General features: G+C 57.6%; 1 protein-coding gene across 1 annotated transcript; it reads right to left on the reverse strand.

The window, feature by feature from the left end:
- Positions 1-246: 246 nt before the first annotated feature.
- On the reverse strand, positions 247-11,659 carry NAT8L (N-acetyltransferase 8 like). The gene is given in 7 exon segments (XM_031664833.1): positions 247-5,533; positions 8,133-8,297; positions 9,354-9,598; positions 9,600-9,647; positions 9,934-10,518; positions 10,906-11,023; positions 11,653-11,659. Coding segments are annotated over 7 exon segments (1,536 nt in total). The 3' UTR covers positions 247-5,165.
- Positions 11,660-19,965: the final 8,306 nt, after the last annotated feature.

Genomic DNA, 19,965 nt, shown 5'->3' on the forward strand with positions numbered 1-19,965 from the left:
AGCCCATGAGGCCACCAAGCCCCTCTGCCCCACCTCCCAGATTACACTCCCTCCAGGGGGCAGTGCTGGCTGCAGGGCAGCCTGGCCAGGTGTAGGGGAGCCAAGGTGAGGAAAGGGGGTGGCCAGGGGAGAAGGGGGAGGCGGCAGGGGCCAAACTGGGGCACCAAGGGTGGGGGCCCACATCCCTGAAAGCCAGCCCTGCCACACAGTGGGCGGGAGGCGCCTCAAGAGAGCACGGGAGCCAGGTGCCTTCAACTCTGGTTTTATTGAAAAACAGCAGCATTGGGGGCCATCCAGGGGAGGGGCACACACCCACCCCGGGCCCCCGCAGCCCCTCTCCTCAGAACGCGCTTGCCCCCACCCTGGGGGCTGTTTTGGCACATCTGGGGCCTCAGAACAATCTGCCCCCGCCGTGGGCTCACAGTACAGTTTCGGGAACAAACAGCAGCAGGTGAACCCCACCCCCTGCGCTCCCCAAGCCTGGCATCCCTGGACCTGCCCTGGAGCTGCCCAGGCCGTCCACCGAGGCCCTGCCCCACTGAAGGGCAAGAGGAGCCAGGGAGGCTCTGCCCAGGGCCGGGGGCCCAGCAGGGAATCGGTGGGTAGGACCTGCTTCCCCGGGCACTGCCAGCTCACCACCACCGGGTACCTGCACAGCCACATATATGCAAGTACACACACAGGCACTCACACACGTGCATGCTCATGCAACACACATATACACTACATGTACACTCACATGTACATCCATACACGTGCATGCCCACACATACACCAGCACACGCAAGGACTCACGCATACACGCCTACGCATACACAAGTACACATACACCATATGCATATGTACACACGCATCCATTCATACACATGTGCCCCCTCAGAGAAGTACACAGGAACATGTGCATCACACATGTATACGTGCTCACGCATACACATGGACACTCATACACGTGCATGCTCATGCATACCCGACACAAACACATGTACACTCACACATGCGCACACACCCACACACGTATATCATACACGTGCTCACGCAGGTACACAAGAACTCATGCACATGTACACCTGTACACACGTGTGCACTCGTACACATGCATGCTCACACGTGTACATGCTTATGCACATACACAACATGCACTCATACACGTGCACACGCTCACACATGCACACCTATACACATGCACACATGTTCACACTACACATATCAAGAACCCACTTGCACACACACACACACATGCTCAAACACGTGCACATGCACACACAGGTACACCCCTCCTTTAAAATGGCTAATTATTGCTGTTTTAAAAAAAAAATACATCCAACAATGGTATGTCCGGCTCACCCTCCTTCACCCCGCTGTGGCCCCAGGAGGCATCATGCCACCATTGGAAGCACAGCAGCCATGGCGCCGAGGAGTAAGCGGATCCCAGGGTCTGCCAAGTCTGGAACTCAAACCCCAAGTGTCAGCTCTGTGGCCATCAGCCCAGGCACACAGGCCTGTGGCCAAACAGAAACTGCTTCCAAACAGACACAAGCAAGTCAGCAGGCAATACAGGGTGCGCAGCTGCAGCGCCAGCTCATAGGGGACGGCAGTGGGCTCCCTCGGCGCAGGGGCAACTGTTCCACCATCCCGCGGGCACTGACAAGAAGGTGGCCCCACGAGGGCCCACACAGCCCCCTGCCTGGCGGGGCAATCACCTTTGGCCCCCACAAATCCCAGGCGCCAGCAGAGCCCAGGAAACCAAGTTCCCGGCCTCAGGCCACAGGCACAGCCCTGGGTGCCCCGGGGCAGGTGGGCCTCTCAGAGGGGAGCCAGGTCCTTATGGCCCAGAGAGCTTCCTCAGCACCTACCACACAGCCAGGAAGCTCAGGGCGTCCCCAGCCCGTCCCCTCTAGGGCCTGCAACCTTCTGCCATCTTCTCTGAGAAGGACACCCAGAGCAGGAGAGGGGTGGCCCCAGGCCTGCTGTCCACAGGGCCTCCCAGACCCAGCCTTCCCCCAGGGCCAGCCATCCACCCCTCAGGCCAGACTAACTCAGCCCTCGGTCCCTCCCTCCGGGGGCAGCTTCTCAGCTGCTGCCTGGCCCCAAGGCATGACACCAGCCGGAAGCAAGGCTGGGCATGGGGCGGAGGAAGGAGGGGGAGACGCCACCATGGCTGCGGGGCTCAACTCCCTACACTCAGGAGCCCTTCTGGGGGCCAGACCAAATGGCAGCTTCAGCACAAGCAGGCCTCCCACCCTCAGGAGCCAGGTCTGCAGCGGCTCACACCTGGGTGGTGGCAGCCGCACGGGCCACCCCACCCCCAGTACAGCAAGACCCATGGCTCTGGGCAGTGCGGGGCATCCCAAGGCGCCTCAGCCCTCAGCTGCCCGGAGCCTCTCGTCAGGCCTGCACTGCTCGTCCAGTGAGGATGTCCTCCTTCGCCCAGCTCTGGCCCCGGGCACTGCCAGCCCCTCCCGCCTTACACCCTCCCCACTACAGAGGCTTCCAAACACACAGAAATTCCAGGAGCCCCAGGCCCCTACGCAGTGCCGGGCCCCGGGCTGGCTTTCCCCGGGCCTCGCCACGCAGAGTCTGAGTGGTGGGTGCCCACGGGGAGCGGGCAAGGGGCCAGCACTCGGGGAAGCCGCACCAGCCACATGACAGCAGGGCCCAGGAGGGCGCTTCAGAGGTAGAAGAAGTTACATCAGTTTCTACAAACATATAAAATTCACGTCAGTGCACATGTGCAGAGCGGTGAGATCCCGGGCTGGAGGGACAAGGTGGCCCAGGGCAGGCCACCCACCAGGGCACCTGGCCTCCAGCCCGGGGGGAGGACACATCTGCCCCCCAGTGGCCTTCAAGGGCCCCACTGAGCCGCACATTGGCCTGGAGAGGGCTCCGGGCAGCTCCACCCCAGCCTGGCAGGCACACCAGTGCCTCTGCTCACCTCAGGGGTGGCAGGGTTCCGCATACGACCGCCCCGCACACCCTTCCTGCCATCTCTACCAAGTCCTGGCAGCAACAAAGAAAGGCCAAGCGTCCCACCACCCACAGGGCAGTGCAGCCAGGGAAGAGGTCACTCAGGGGCGCAGGTGCCACCAAAATGGGAGAGGGCCACACTGCCCAGAACTCTCAGAACCCCCAGGAGGGGGAGCTGCTATAAGCCCAGCTCAGGTCAGTATCAACGAGACACTGGCAGTCCCTGGGCCTCCAGGCCCTGCCCTGGCGTTGGTGGGCTCCAACAGCCAGCCCCAAGCGCCCTTAACCCCAGGAGCCCAAGGCTCCAAAGGCACAGGACCAGGAAGCTGGTGGCACCCCGACATGACACTCCCAAGACCTGACTGCACCTGGCCCACCCTGCCCCTCCTGCCCCCAGCCAAACCCAAACCAAACCAAAAGAGGAAAAAGGCACAACTGTTTGTTTCCATTTTGCTAAAACACTTTACGTCTGTCTGTATATTCCAGATTAACAAAATCTGAGCTGCAAGAAAATAGGGTGCCGATTTCTGTACAGTCTACAAAACTCCCATCCCCGAGCAGGGACCGGGCACCTCCAGGGAGAATGTACAGGGGAGTGGGGTCTGTACAGTGCTCTGCACACCTCAATTGCTAACGGGACAAAAGGCCCTCGGACGCGGGGCTTCTCCATCCCCTCGCTCACTTCTGAAGCCTCGTGAGGAGCATCCATCCGTGGCCCTGCACGTGGCCTTGGTGCCCGGGACCCAGTTCCGTGGCCTACCTGCCTGCCACACCCCCTCCCCAATTCCCTACACAAAGGGGTCTGGGCAAGTGTTTCTTCTTCTCCTGCCACCAAAGCCAGGTCTGCCTCTAGGCTGGATGTGCGACCTGTGTCACCCTCCTCCTCTGTCTCCCCTTCCAGGCCACCCCCCCACCCAGGGCAACCCCCACCTGTGACCTCAGGAAGGAGAGACCAGGAGCATGGCCATCAGGAGCCGAGGCGGCCAACCCTCTTCCCACCCAGCCCAAGGCAGCGCCCTGCCCCTCCTCCCAGAGGCTGCGGACTCCCTTGCCCCCCACCCTGCCCACCCTGCAGGCCAGGGCTGGGAGGCATGCTCCATGGTGGGAAATGACACCCAGTCAGGGTTTCCCTCCAGGTCTCCAACAGCAGAACGCTCCACCCACCCGGCCACCCACCCCCATCACACTGGGCCAGAAACTGTGTCTTACGGTACAAACTACCGTTTTGTCCCAAGAATTAAAGTCATGCAGAGTGCTATTCTGTCTAAATAACTTATTAGAAAATGGGTTGGTTTCAGGCTGGGAGAAGCTGTGGGCTGGGCGCTGTTGGCAGCAGCCTGGGCTGGTAAGATTCACAGGGTGGACCATCAGCCAGAGCCAGGAGGTCCCCGGGGAAATCTGAGAGAAGCCACCGTGATCCAGTGGGCACTGGGGAGAGGGGTCCCATGGACCCCCACCCCGGCGGTGCCACGGACGCCATGGGAGCCACCCCGGTGATGACACCAGCCAGCCCAGCCCAGGCAGGGGAAGGGCCGGAGCCAGAGGAAAGGAGGGCATCAGAGCAAAGCAGGCGTGGACAGAGCCGGGCGGCGCGGGGCAGACCAGGCCCTCCAGGGGGTGGGGGCAGGGACAGGCCCTCCCATGGCCAGCTCGGGGCCAGGGACAGGGGCGCTCACCAGCCCGGGTCTCCGGGCAGGGCGGCAGGGTGGGGTTGTGTGCATGCGGCATGCTCGGCCGGGCCACACCCTCGGCATGCGCGGAGCAAAGCAGCGCCATGGCCAGCTCGGGCCTCCACGGGCAGTGGCGCTGGGGCCGCAGGCGGGGCCGGAGCCTGGCCCCGGGCTCTGTTGCGAGGTTCTGTGCTTGGTGAGCAAGGCTGGGCCTTCCCCAGTGGCGGCGGGCAGGGCAGCGTCGTGGACAACTGCGGTGGTCCAAGATGCCACTCTTCAGGTGACAAGCCGCCCGGGCAGGTGGGGAAGGGCAAGGGGCTGTGGCGACAAATGACCCACCCCCACCAGTGTCGCGGAAGAGCAACAGCCCCGCACCCCCCAGAACCAGCCAGACAACCGCAGGATGTTGAAAAGGGAAATCCCAACCCAAACGCCAGGTGGGCGTCTGAAAGCAGAGGCCGCGCCGGGCGGCGGGCAGGCGGGCACAGGCGGGCAGGGCGGCCGGGGTGGCAGGCGGGTGAGCGCTGGCGGTCACTCCTCGCGCAGCTGCAGGCGGTAGCGGTGGTAACGGACCTGGAAGAAGAGGCGCTCGGCCAGCGAGAGGGTCATGCCAGGCAGCACGTAGTGGTCACTGGCGCCCATGTGTCTGAAGCCCAGAGACTCGTACAGCTTGTGGGCGGCCACCTTGACGGCTGTCGTGCCCAGCACCACGGCGGAGTAGTTGTGCACCATGGCGAACTCCAGCACCTTCCGGCCCAGCGCCTTGGCGATGCCCTTGCCGCGGAAACGCGAGTCCACAGACATCCGCAGCAGCTCCACTGTGTTGTCCTCCTCGTGGGCCCGTGCTGCCACAATGCCCACCACGTTGCCATCCAGCACGGCCACCCAGAAGCAGGAGCCTGCAGGGGACAGGGTGGTCAGGGACACCCGGTGAGGAAGGCTGGGGAGACCCCTCCACCTCTGGGGTGAGACAGAGCCAGGGGCTGGTAGGGGTCCCCTCCAGCCAGACACCAAGTCAGGGCAGTGGGACACCCAGTCCCGGCAGCCCCCCGGTCCTAGCTCTGCCGGAGCCAAGGGAGGGGCAGCCACTATTCAGGACAAGCAGGTAGAGCCCCCCTCTAGAGCTCCTTAAGCAGAGAAAGCCAGCCCAACACCTGTTACCCAATAGCCCAATAGCCAGGACCCACTCAAGCCTGGAGGCTGCGCTGCTCAGACTGGTGGTCAAAGGCCCGAGTCCCTCCTCTGAGACCAACAGCTGGGGTAGGCTTTGCCCAGTCAGGCGCCTGCCCTGCCCAGCTACTCCAGACCCAAATGCCTCGATGGCCTGGGCCACCCTGAACAGGCCATGGTGCAGCCAAACTGCTGTGGCTCCTGGCCACCCAGGTTCACCCAGGCCATCACAGCAAACTCCAGCATCCACACCAGAGGGCTGCGAGGGGCAGCGGTCAGCAAAGCGCGTCCAGAAGGCTCCCTGCAGCCCAGGAGGAGCTTTCCTATAAATCCCAGTGGGGGACGGCGGGTGGCCCCTCTGGTCCCAGCCTCTCCTGGCAGTAAGCCAAGTGGCCAGGCCACCACCCCATCCACAGCACAGCCCAATTCCCGCCTCAAGTCAGGCATGAAGCCAGGAGGTGGCGGTCATCAGGGAGGGGAACCGGCAGGGGAGGAGAGGTGCAGGGGGAGGAGAGGTGCAGGGGCAGGTGGGGGCAGTTGTGGGAGGGAACCTGCAGGCACAGGCTACAGGGGAAGCCCGGCCGCCTCCAGCAGCCAAAGGCAGAGGTGACACCCAGAGACCTCTCTGAAGACCAAGGGGTTGGCCAGTGGAGAGCCACACAGCCTGCCTGTGGCCCCTCCGGCCTTCTCCTCAAGGAGGCTCTGCACCTGCCCCCAGCCCCAGGAAGCCCTCCCATCCCTCCCCATTGCCCCTCTGCGCAGCCACCAGCCCGCTGGCTCCATGGGGGGACCTCCATCTCCTTCAGTGCTGGACGCTGAGGCCTGGCAGGCAGTTAAGGGGGTACTGAGGGCCCTTCAAGGAGAAGTAGCCCAGGGGGAGCCACTGGGCACCACTGCCAGTGCCACGGGCCCGAACAGCTCGGCCCTCCCAGCTCTGTGCAGCTCCAGGGTTCCCAGGAGGGCTGCCCCTTCTCGGCCCCCTGGCCTGGAGCCCCTGGGGTCTCCCACGCCCAACCCCCCCATCTCCCTACCTACACAACACCTCCACCTCCAAGGAGCGGGTCCTGGACCAGTACCCCTCCCACCAGCTGGCCTGCCCACCACCCAGGGGTTCTGCCTCTACCTACCCATGCAAGACCAGATAGAGATCAAGCCCATCCCAGGAATAACAACCCCCAGCACCATGTGGCCCTGGGCACACCTCACTCCTTCCAGGACTCGGTTTGCCCATGTGCCCAAGCAGCTCCAAGGTATCCAGCATGGACCATCAGCAGCTATCCACCTCTGCCCTCATGGGGTGTTCCTGCAGCCCTGCCAGCTACCCCTCCACTCCCTCACACCAGGGAGGCCACAGCCCAGAGGGAGAAGGCCATGCCCCGTGTGCCTACCAGAGCCCCCTTTGTTGCTGTGGCCTGTGCTTCCTCATGGCCCATTTCCCCTCCCAAGCAGAGGCTGGCCAGGGCTTAGGGGTTGCTCAGATGCTCTGTTTGGGTTTAGGAAAGGGTCAAAGAGAGCAGCAGGCGCGAAGGCTGTGGGGCGGGGGTAGAACATGGCAGCCAGCGATGCCGGAGCCGCTGCCCCTCCCCTGACACTGACCGGGATCCTGACAGACCCTGCCCAACCCTTTGGGCCCATTCTGTCCCTCTCATTGGCCTACAGACCCTCCAGGATCTGAGAGAGCCTCCTACCCCAGAGAGCAAAGTCCTCGCCCCTGGGGCATCTGGCATGGGGGAACCGGTGTGGCTCAGCGGCTGGGGGCCAGCCTGGGGTGGAGAGCAACCCCCCGCCCCCCGAGAGCCCAGTCCCAGCCCCTCCAGCTACAGAAGGCCACAGGGGCTGGGACAAAACCCTCCAGCTAAGTGGCCCAGAGATCAGGCCAGAAGTGAAGGCCAAGGCTCAAGGTCAGGTCCCCTGCCGCCACCCCATCCTCTGTGCCCCAATAGGGCCCCCAGCCCCTGCCACACAAGTCCCCTCCCCCCAGGGCCGGGCACTGCAGGCAACCCCAAGGCACGCCAGATAGGACCCACAGAGCCCAGCGGCCCTTGCCCCACAGCAGCAGACACCAGGGAGACGCATCCAGAGCAGGGAATGGTGGAGCCACTGCGTCGCAGGGCCAGCTCAGGTCACTCAGCGGGAGGAGCCGGCTCTGCCTCCCCCAGCCCCGCTGACACTGGAGGCCTCGGTCACCCAGAAGGCTCAGGTCACAGGGGCCCCGGCCCAGGCCCACCCACGCTGGCCCTCGCCCAAATCTGCCCTGAGGTTGCTGGAGTGGGTGCACCCGAGGGCTGTCTGGGGCGGAGGGCGGGGAGGGGCAGGAGCGGGACTCACCAGGCGGCTTCATGTAGTACTGCTCGATGTCCGCCATGTCCGTGTGCAGCGCGCACTCCAGGTAGGCACGGATCACCTTGCGGCTGTAGTAGTAGCGCAGGCCCAGCAGTGCGGCCGGCACCAGGCACGTCAGCAGCAGCGAGCGGCTCACGGCGAAGCACAGCGCTGCGGGCAGAGGGCGAGGGTCAGCGGCGCGGCGGGGGGTCCCCAGGCCCTGGGAGATGCCGCGCCGGGCGGCGCTCCGGGTGGAGGAGCCGGGGTCATCTCGGGTGCTTTCTACTTCTCCCTATTTCCAAGCTTCCTGCGGTAAAGACAACCACCCTACCCACCCCCACCGCCTGGAACAAGCCTCCAAACACGGCAGGGCACCCTTGGGGTGCCCGGGCTGGGAAGGGCCCTGCCCACGCTGACCTGCTGAAGCCAAGGTGGGCAGATTCTGCCAGGGAGCTGCCCCGCAGACCAGGCCCCGCACGGGGGAGGGGAAGGGGGAAGGGAAGTCCCACGTTCCAGCACCGGGCCCTAGGCCCCCCTCTTCCCAGGGCCCCAGCAAGAGCCCTTCCTGGCTAGCGTCCGGGCGCTCTGAGAGCAGGGACAGGGCAGGGAGGCCCCATACGGCTTCCAGCCGCATTTCGGCTGCCATGACCTTGGGGGAGTCGCGTCCTCCCCACCCGGCCTCAAGCTCCTCATCTGTAAAATGGGAGCGAACTCCCTCTCCCCGGCAGGAAGCTCTGAGGGGAAGGGCACCCAAAGACCCTGCAGGGGCCGCCCTCTGCGACCGCCCCGGCTGTGCCAGGCGCGCGCACCCCCCGCGGCGCCGGCTGTCTTCCCCTCATAAATTAGCACCGAGCGGGAGGCGGCCTCCCCCGCCCGCAGATTATATTTAGGCACTCGCCGGGGCCCAGCCGCGGCGGGCGCTACCTGCCCTGGCACCCGCCCCCAACCAGGATGCCCGGGAGGGGACAGGGGAGGCGGTGGGGGGTGGGGAGCTGCGCGGCAGGGACGCAGGTGTGGATCCCGGACCCTCCCTGGCTCTGGCCCGCTCTGGGCCCCGCGCCCATCCCCACGCCCCTGGCCAGCCCTGCCCGGGGCCGGCGCGGCAGAAAGCGGGGGCTTCCCAGGCTGGTCCCCGGGCGCCGGGCGCGGGGTCCGCGTGGACGCCGGGGCGAGGGAGCTCCGCGCCGGCCCGAGGGACTGCGGCAGCCGGGGGCCCGACGCACTGACCCGCCAGCAGGGCGTAGAGCAGCTGCGCGCGCGGATGCTGCCGCAGGCCGCGGAAGGCCGTGTTAGGGATGCGCTCCATGATGCCGTCGTAGAAGATGCGGCGCGCCGCCTCCTGCTCGGTCGCACGGAACTCGCGGATGCACACGCCGCGCCCCCCCGGCGGCCCCGCGCCCCCCGCCCCGCCGCGAGGCTGAGCCACCGGGGCAGGTGGGGGCGCGGGGGGCGCGGCGGCCGGCCCGGCGCGGCGGGCAGCGGGGCCACATGGCGCCGGCGGCGTGAGCAGCGCGCGTCCTTCTTGGCCCCGGCTTGGCGCCTCACATGGTCCCTCGGCGGCCCACGATCTTCGTCTCGCAGACCATGTCGGGAGGCCACAATGCATGCACCCGGCCGGGCGGCGCGGCAGCGGGACGCGGCCGGGCGGCGGCCAGGCCTGGCCGGAGCCCAGGGCAAGGGCGCAGCGCCCTCGGACCAACGGCAGCGGCGGCGGCGGCGGCAACGGCGGCAGCGGCAGCGGCGACAGCGGCGGCTCAGGGGCGCGGGCGGAGGCGGCGGGCGGCCGGGAGCGCGCGCGGGAGCGCGCCGCATTTTGGAGAAGTATTTATAATGCGGCGGCGCCGGTGCAGTCGCCGGCGCCCGCGGCCCGCAGAAGTCCCTAGCGTCCACTGCATTGGCTGCCAGGGGTCGCACCATGTGATCGCGGGGGTGGGGAGACACCGCCCCCGCCCGCCGTGGCTCGCTGGGCGCGACGGGGCGGCCGGGCAACGCGAGGGGCCGGGCGCGGGCGGGGTGGCGGCGCGGGCGGGGACTCCTGGCCCCTTGGGCGCCCGGCGGGGCTCGGGACCCGGCCGCGGAGCGCGTGATGGGCGCCGCCCGCCCCGCCCCCCGCTCCCACGCCGCGCGCCTGGGAGCGCCCAGACCACGGGCCCGGCCGCCGGCGTCGGCGGCGCCACGTCCTTCTCCTCCTCCGCGGCCGCCCGGAGCAGTCACGGCAGCGTCTCCCGCTCCGTCTCCTGCCTTTGTCTGAAGCGGCGCCCGCGGTGGACCTGGGGAGGGGGCGCCGCGGCTGCCCCGGCCCGGAGCCCCCGGGAAGCGTCGTCCGGAGCCGCACGGGCCGCCGGAGTGGGGACGTGGAAGGGCGGGGTCTGCGGCCTGGCGTGGCGTCCCCCTGTCCGAGCCCCGCAGTGGGCATGGGGATGCGGGGCCCGCAGGACCCCTCCCGCCCCGCCCCCCGCCCCCCGCCCCCCGCGGCCGCGCATGCGCCCCGTGGCCTCGGTGCAGGTGCAGCGGGGGCTCGGGGCGGAGCGGGACCTGCAGACGCCGCAGGCTGGGGCGGAGGAACTCAGGTGCGGGCAGGAGGCCACAGACCCCATTCTCGGCGCTTCGCGAACCTAGCCACCTGCAGTTCTGCGCGGCCTCCCAGCAGCACCCCGAGAGCTGCCCGAGCGGAGCTCCCCCGACCTGCGCGGGCGGGACGGGGCCAGGGGTCCAGGCCTGGGGTCCCGCAGTCTGCGTTGTGCGGTGGAGTTGGGGCCAGAGGGGTAGCTGAGGTCACCCGGCTGCCAGGAGGGGCTGAGCCTGCTCGTGGACGTAGGAGTAAGGCCGCAGCGCCCTGGTGGGGTGGGGAGGGATGGCTGAACTGGTCCACAGCCCCGACTGCCAGTGAACAGGCCCTGAAGAGGGGCAGGGGACGGGGCAGGGGGGGAGGGGCGGGAAGTCAAGCTGGGAAGGCGCCCCCTCAGCGTCTGGGGCCCGCTGTCAGCTTTTCAACCTAAAGGAGAAAACAGGCAAAACGAATAGAAATAGAGTTTGTTGGGGCCAAGTTTGAGGACTGCAGCGTGGAAGCACAGACTCAAGTTGGTCTGAATGCACGCGCTCTCATTCGCAGCAGTTTACAAGTGCGTTTTTAAAGGAAAAACGACGCAGCTCCTAAGTTCACCAAGAATTTGCACTCAAATAACATAAGCTATTGATTGGTGTGCATTATTATTTGTGTCACAAATTCCAGGAACATGAAGATGACGCTGAGGCGGCCAGGCGGACAATATAGGAAAGAAAAGAACAAAATGCCTTCCAGCAGTTGCCCCAGGCGTGGGTGGGGAGGCGGGACTGAGGCCCTGTGCTCAGGTGTCTCTGGACCAGATAATCTTTGGGTACCCCACATAGCTCAGGATGCTCTAGGCTGTTTTTCTTTTCTCATTTCTTGTGTTTGATCAAAATCTTTCTCTTCTCAAAGCAGTGATGACTGACATTCTAGATGTAAGTTTTTCTGCTGGGAAGGCTCATTCCCGGGCCATCTCACCCCGCATGGGGGGAAAGAGGAGACGTGTAGTGGGCGCTTAAGTACTTCTTGAGGCCTCAAGGCCAAGGTTGATTGGCACAGGGTCTGTCAGGCCATCTGCTACAAAAGAGCCACGCATGCTGGATGCCTTCTGAGCATCTAGCTAGCATCCTCGGGGTTTTTTGGTTGACTTTGGACATCCAGAAACACAAAGCCTAATCAATTTAAGAATGAAAAATATGGGCCAGGCATGGTGGCTCATGCCTGTAATCCCAGCACTTTGGGAGGCCAAGGCGGGCGGATTACGTGAGGTCAGGAGTTTGAGACCAGCCTGGGCAACGTGGTGAAACTGCGCCTCTACTAAAAATACAAAAATTAGCCGGGCTTAGTGGCAGGCGCCTGTAATCCCAGCTACTTGGGAGGCTGAAGCAGGAGAATCGCTTGAACCTGGGAGGTGGAGGTTGCAGTGAGCTGAGATCATGCCACTGTACTCCAGCCTGGCAACAGAGCAAGACTCTGCCTCAAAAAAAAAAAAGAAAGAAAGAAAGAAAAATATGACACAAATAAGGGCAACTGTTAACAATTTGAAATCTAGAACTGAAGAGTGCTTCTATTTCTGAAGGTAAACGGATACCTATTTTGTCTCCTTCTGGTCCTGGCCTGAAGAACAAGATGTTGAAGTTCTCCAGTGATGAAAACGTCATCTCTGGTGAGGCTGCCTGGTGTGGTCCCAGGAGGAAGCATATTTGATGCTTTTCTCATAAAATCTCCAGGTTGGAGATCTTGATCTTTCGTATCTTCATCTCTTGAGAACTTGCTGTTAACAGAATCCTTAATTAATTTAGAATGTGCAATGAGAAGCTCTATAGGGTCTTGGCAATAATGAAAAATATCGCCTTTAAGGGGAGCTGGTTTGGAGGCTCCTTCATCCAGGCACAGGGCCTTCCTGGTATTATTTCAAAGCGAGAAAGCTGAAGTTTTCCAAACAGGGTGGAACCCAAGTTAAGCACCACAGTGGAAACATGTTAGGCCAGGGAGAGTTAGAAGTTGGTTTTAGCTTTGCAGATGGGTTTTCTATTATCCCACCTGTGTGTTCCACAGTCTGGAAGACAGAGGAAGGCTGCGAACACAATGGGAATGCCAATCCCTCCAATCCCAACCAGCTTGCACTCTGCAAGGTAAGATGGCAATCAATCTTTTTTTCTTTTCTCTCTCTCTCTCTTTTTTTTTTTTTTTTCAGAGAGAGACAAGGTTTCTCCATGTTGTCCAGGCTGGTCCGGAATTCCTGGGCTCAAGTGACCCTCCCACATTGGCCTCCAAGAGCGCTGGGATTACAGGCATGAGGTATCATGCCCGGCCAATAAATCTTTTTTTTTTTTTTTTTTTTGAGATGAAGTTTCGCTCTTGTTGCCCAGGCAGCTAGAGTGCAATGGCGCAACCTCTGCTCACCACACCCTCCACCTCCTGGGTTCAAGTAATTCTCCTGCCTCAGCCTCCCGAGTAGCTGGGATTACAGGCATGTGCCACCACGCCCAGCTAATTCTGTATTTTAAGTAGAGATGGGGTTTCTCCATGTTGGGTCAGGCTGGTCTCAAACTCCCGACCTCAGGTGATCCACCCGCCTCGGCCTCCCAAAGTGCTGGGATTACAGGCGTGAGCCACCACACCCGGCCCAGTAAATCTTTTATAACCTGTCACAATTTTCCCCATTCTCTTTCTTTCCACAGTTTTCTATATCCATTCATTTTTATCTATCATTCTTTTTTATCCCTTCAGCTTAACCTTTAAAAACCTCTAGACAGGGCCGGGCGCGGTGGCTCACGCCTGTAATCCCAGCACTTTGGGAGGCCCGAGGCCGGATCACAAGGTCAGAATCGAGACCACAGTGAAACCCGTCTCTACTAAAATACAAAAAATTAGCGGTAGCGGTGGTGAAACCTGTAGTCCCAGCTACTCAGGAGGCTGAGGCAGGAGAATGGCGTGGAGCCGGGAGTGACTTGCCAGTGAGCAGTGCGCCACTGCACTCCAGCCTGGTGACAGCCCTTCGAGACTCGTCTCAAAAAAAAAAAAACCTCTAGACAAATTTACTCTTCCCATAACGAAAGCCACATTTTCTTTCTTTTTTTTTTTTCCGGTAGTCTCGCTCTGTCATGAGCTGGAAGTCAATCTTCAATCTGTCTCAAGCCTCTCAGTCCATATTCTCTCAGCTGGGACTAGGCTTTCCCTGCCTGTATTCCTGTATTTCTAACAGAATTGAGGTTTCACCGTGTTAACTCAGGATGGTCTCGGTCTCTGACCTTGCTGCATCTAGTAGTTTTAATTACATACATTGACTACAGTTTTGTTTGTTTGTTTGTTTTGAGACAGGGTCTCCCTCTTGTTGCTCAGGCAACAAGATCTCGGCTGTGTGCAGTGTTGCAATCTTGTCTGACTGCAGCCTCCGCCCCCTGAGCTCAGGCAATCCTCCTGCCTCAGCCTTCCAAGTAGATGGGACTACAGACCCACACCACCATGCCTGGCTAATTTTTGTATTTTGTGTAGAGACAGGGTTTCACCACGTTGTGCAGGCTGGTCTCTAACTCCTGGATTCAAGTGATCTGTCTGCCTTGGTCTCTCAAAGTGCATTAACTACAATTCTAAGTCAGGAACCTTAATTTTAGTGAAAAACCTAGGAAGTAATTTTGAACTGTTTCTTATCAGTATTTTTAGAAGAAAACCATTTCATAATTTGTTTTTCGTTTTTTGTTTTTTTAGACAGAGTCTCGCTCTGTTGCCCAGGCTGGAGTGCAGTGGTGCAATCTCAGCTCACTGCAAGCACCACCTCCCGGATTCACGCCATTCTCCTGCCTCAGCCTCCTGAGTAGCTGGGACTACAGGCGCCCACCACCACACCCGGCTAGTTTTTTTGTATTTTTAGTAGAGACAGGTTTCACCGTGTTAGCCAGGATGGTCTTGATCTCCTGACCTCGTGATCTGCCCACCTCAGCCTCTCAAAGTGCTGGGACTACAGGCATGAGCCACTTTAATAATTGTTTAGGAAGATGTTTCCTCAATTTTTTGCTTATTAACAGATCTAAATATTTTTAACTTTTCTATACCATATAAAAATACAATGCCAAAGTATATCAATTTAAAATTGTGTTTAATGATTATTTCAGTATTTTGACTCACTTAAAAGTAACCTCAGACATGTTGTGGCCAGGCGCCGTGGCTCATGCCTGTAATTTCAGCACTTTGGGAGGCCAAGGCAGGCAGATCATGAGGTCAAGAGATCGAGACCATCATGACCAACATGGTGAAAGCTTGTCTCTACTAAAAATACAAAAATTAGCTGGGCATGGTGGCGCGTGCCTATAGTACCAGCTACCTGGGAGGTTGAGGCAGGAGAATCAGTTGAATCCGGGAGGCGGAGGTTGCAGTGAGCCGAGATCATGCCACTGCACTCCAGCCTGGCGACACAGCGAGACTCCGTCTCAAAAAATAAAATAAAAATAAAAAGTAACTTCAGACATGTTGTGATTGATATGTTTGGCTCTGTGTCCCCACCCAAATCTCATGTTGAATTGTGATCCCCATGTGTCAGGGGAGGGGCCTGGCGGGAGGTAACTGGATCATGGGGGTGAATTTCTCCGTTGGTATTCTCACAATAGTGAGTGAGTTCTCACGAGATCTGCTGGTTTAAAAGTGTGTGGTGCTTCCCCCTTCATTCTCTCTTTCTCTCCCCTGCTGTGCCATGGGAAGATGTGCCTTGCTTCCCCTTCATCTTCTGCCATGAGTATAAGTTTCCTGAGGCTTCCCAGTCATGCTTCCTGTACAGCCTGCAGAACTGTGAGTCCATTAAACCTCTTTTCTTCATAAATTTCCCAGTCTTAGGTAGTTCTTTAGAGCAGTGTGAAAACAGACTAATACAATTATTACCTATTAATTTGACATAACATGATTTTAATATTAAGTTGCTGAAAAAGATTTTTCAGCAAGGTACAGTGGAACTTGCAAATCTGGCAACTTAGAAGGCTGAGGCAGGAGGATCACTTGAGCCCAGGAGTTCAAGGCTGCAGTGAGCTATGATTGCGCCACTGCATTCCAGTCTAGACAACAGCACAAGATCCTATTTTTTAAAAAGTAAAAATACTGCCCGACGCAGTGGCTCATGCCTGTAATCCCAGCACTTTGGGAGGCTGAGGAGGGCGGATCACGAGGTCAGGAGATCGAGACCATCCTGGCTAACATGGCCAACTCTACTAAAAATACAAAAAGTTAGCTAGGTGCGGTGGTGGACTCCTGTAGTCCCAGCTACTCGGGAGGCTGAGGCAGGAGAATGGCGTGAACCCAGGAGGTGGAGCTTGTAGTGAGCCGAGATCTTGCCACTGCACTCCAGCCTGGGCGACAGAGCAAGACTCCATCTCAAAAACAAACGAAAAAGTAAAAATACTTTTGTAACTATGAAAAGTTTATTTATAAATTTTTATCCCATTTACATTCACTTTACTCATTCTTCTTGTTGTTTTTTGTTTTGTTTTGTTTTGTTTTGAGACAGAGCTTCACTTTTGTTGCCCAGGCTGGAGTGCAATGCTGCAATCTCAGCTTACCGCAACGTCTGCCTTCTGGGTTCAAGCACTTCTCCTGCCTCAGCCTCCTGAGTAGCTGGGATTACAGGCATGCACCACCACGCCCAGCTAATTTTGTATTTTTAGTAGAGACAGGGTTTCTCCATGTTGGTCAGGCTAGTCTTGAACTCCCTACCTCAGGTGATCCACCCGCCTCGGCCTCCCAAAGTGCTGGGATTACAGGCGTGAGCCACCGCACCCGGCCAACTTTACTCATTCTTAACAATTATGCTTGATTTGTCCATTAAACAAAGCTAGCCATCATCTCAGGTTATTTCCTTGTCAATAATTTTTACAGCCTGAAAATGTGAGGCAGTGACCATATAAGTGAGAACCCCAAAGTTTCAAACACAGGCATGTCACCAATCAGAAGACACCGTTGTTTTCATCTAACAATATCAAACTAGTCTTACCTACCAGAGATTTCCTCAAGTCATGTGAACTCAAAGGTAGTTGAGTTGGTTTCTATTTTTCTGATAAAATATTTTAACACCTTTTTCTTTAAACCAAGTAACTAATTGGTGAATTGGTTAATTAACTAGAGCACTTTCATACCTGTCGGTAGTGAAATATCACATGTGTATGACACATAAACGTAGAGACATAAAGACACACAGACAGCAGCAGATCCTGTAGGGGTATAAGATTCTTCATCTGCCAGTTTTCAAATTGTTTCTCGCCCACCTTTAGACTATCAGTCTCTTGATTACCTGTTCCATTGCTCTTAACAATTGTTAGCTCAGAAACCCTCAACTTGTACTTCCAAAGACATGATTCTTAGGTGAAACAAGGTAGAAAATTTATATCTCAAAGGCACAGAACTTAGAGCTAAACACTGTTATTTCTTGAGACCAAAAGGAGCACAGATAATTAGGTCAAGATAAGACTGAATTGCTTGAGGCCAGGAGTTCAAGACCAGCCTGGGCAACATTGTGAAACCCCATCTCTAGAAAAAAAATTTTTTTAAGTAGCCAGTTGTGGTGGCATATGCATGTAGCTACTCGGGATCCCGGCTGAGGTGGGAGGATCCCTTGAGCCCGCATGTTCAAAGCTGCAGTGAGCTATGATCGTGCCACTGCACTCCAGCCTACTTGACAGAGTGAAGCCCCGTCTCTCTCAAAATAAATAAATTAATTTAATTTAATTAAAAATTTAAAAATGCCAGGAAAAGTATCTTAAGCAAAAGTAAGACTTGTTATGTAAATATAAATGTTAAGTCAATATCTTCCTCATCCTCAAAGTTTCTAGTGGTTTAGAGAAAGAGATGTCCTTAGAAATGGAAATTTCCTTTATAGATGTCCATTTCTTTTACAAAGAGTCTCAAAATAGCCAGCTAAATGTCAGAAAGTTGCGTTCTGGTAGAGCCCTGTAGTGAACAGGGTACAGAAAGCATTTGCAGTATTCCGGGCCTGATGTTTAAGTATGTGAAGAGCAGGCACAGCGGGAAGGCAGAGCATCCAGATCTTTAAGAATCCAGGATCCCATCTTTACACCAAATCCCAGGTCCCCCAAGAGAAGAGACCCCGTGGGACCGGGTCACGCAGTGTTTCCGCAGCACACCGTGCTACCAAGACATTCTCCCAAGGCTGGTGGGTGACCCCACACCAATCAGCCCGCCCTGTGGTCAGCCCACCACCCCTAGGAGTCTTATCCCTTGGTGGCAAGTCTTCCCATAGCCTCCAGGGGCCCAAACTGCACAGAGAAACAAGTAGCCCCTGCAACGATAACGGTTCACTGCAGCCGCTGCCAGCTGCTGCCCAAACTGTAGCTTTCGCCAGTGCCTTGTCAGCCATGGCACACACGAAGGTCAGGTTCTCTCTCATAGTACAAAGTAATCCCTGGAACCCGCAAAGCCAAAGAGATCAGGCAATGCAATGCAAAAGACTGCAGAGCTTTGGGCCTGAGAGGGGCCTGCCCCGGACTCTTGAGACTGTGAGAAAGGCAGAAGCCCCCCCAAACAGGGTGTGCATGGCCTTTTCTGTGTTCCTCAAGAGGTCTCAGGTTGCTAGAAGTCTCCTGTGTGGTACTGAAGATGGTAAAAGGCAGGAGGAGCACAAGCGCCGGGAAATGGAAGGCGTCACAGAGGAACCAGTTCTCAAGATTTTAGGCTTTCTAAAAGGTCAAGGACGTTTTACATTGTTTGCAGCAAAATCATGCCAACAAGAAAAGCAAACAAAGGGACCAAACTTATTTTAAAAGGGGTTTCAGTTGACTGAAAAAAATCCCAGCAACAGGATCCAAAACAGAAGAGTCAGCACTCAGGGAAGCTTAGACAGGAAGATCACTTGAGCCGAAGAATTTGAGACCAGCTCGGGGAACATAGCAAGATTCGGTGTCTACCAAAAACAAAACAAGACAAAAATATAGAAAGGCCTTTAAAAATGTGTGTGTGTGTGTGTGTGTGTGCGTGTGTGCACGTGCGCATGCGTGTAGCTCAAATTTTATTTTTTTAAGAGATGGGATCTCACTCTGTTGGTGGAGTGAGTGGATGGAGTGAGATGGCTGGAGTGCAGTGGCACGAACATAACTCACCACAGCCTCAAACTCCTGGGCTCAAGTGATCCTCCTGCCTCAGCCCCTGGAGTAGCTGAGACCACAGGCATGTGCTACCATGCCTGGCTAATTTTTAAAAAGTTTTTTGGGCCAGGCACAGTGGCTCATGCCTGTAATCCCAGCACTTTGGGAGGCCGAGGCGGACGAATCATGAGGTCAGGAGATTGAGACTATCCTGGCTAACATGGTGAAACTCCGTCTCTACTAAAAAAAATACAAAAAGCTGGGTGTGGTGGTGGGTGCCTGTAGTCCCAGCTACTCGGGAGGCTGAGGCAGGAGAATGGTGTGAACCCGGGGGAGGCGGAGCTTGCAGTGAGCTGAGATCTGGCCACTGCACTCCAGCCGGGGCGACAGAGAGAGACTCCGTCTCAAAAAAAAAAAAAAAAAAAATTTTTTTTGTAGAGACAGGATCTTGCTATGTTGCCCACATGGATGAATATTAGCTTTTAATTAGGCTGACTTCTGACCATAGAGCTATTTAAAAAAAAAAAAATCCCTTCCACCCTCTTATTATCAGATTTCAGTCAGGATAAACAGAAAGTAGTTCTTCCATCAGTCTGTTTCTAAAATCAGCTTTTCCAACTGTGCACACAAATGAATTATTTTAGCAATTAAAAGGACTCCCATTTCAGCCATTATTGCTGATGACCGTCCCAGGCTATGTGGGTCCATTTCCCTAGATATTTACAAAAGGATGCCTCACAGGTGTTGTACATAAAACCAGCTGCTGTTTCTCAAGCCAGTTGTCCCTTAAAACAGTGCTCAGCTTTTGGTCAGGCGCCGTGGCTCGCGCCTGTAATTCCAGCCTTTTGGGAGGTCAAAGTGGGCAGATTGCTTGAGCTCACAAATTCAAGATGAGTCGGGGCAACATGGCGAAACCCCATCTCTACAAAAAGTACAAAAATTAGCCAGGTGTGGTGGTGCATGCCTGTAGCCCCAGCTACTCAGGTGAGAGGATGGCTTGACCCTGGAAGGGGAAGTTGCGGTGAGCTGAGATCGTGCCACTGCACTCCCGCCTGGGCAATACAGCCAGACCTTATCTCAAAAAAAATTTTTTTAAGAAAGAAAAATAGAAAAAGAATGCTCAGATTTTGAAGCTTGGTTTCCCATAATTTAGGAACTTTTCAAAAGTGACCAAGGCCGAGAATGTGTTTTGGGGTGAAGCGTGCTGCTA

This window comes from Papio anubis, chromosome 3 (assembly GCF_008728515.1).
Source record: "Papio anubis isolate 15944 chromosome 3, Panubis1.0, whole genome shotgun sequence".
NCBI lineage: Eukaryota > Metazoa > Chordata > Mammalia > Primates > Cercopithecidae > Papio > Papio anubis.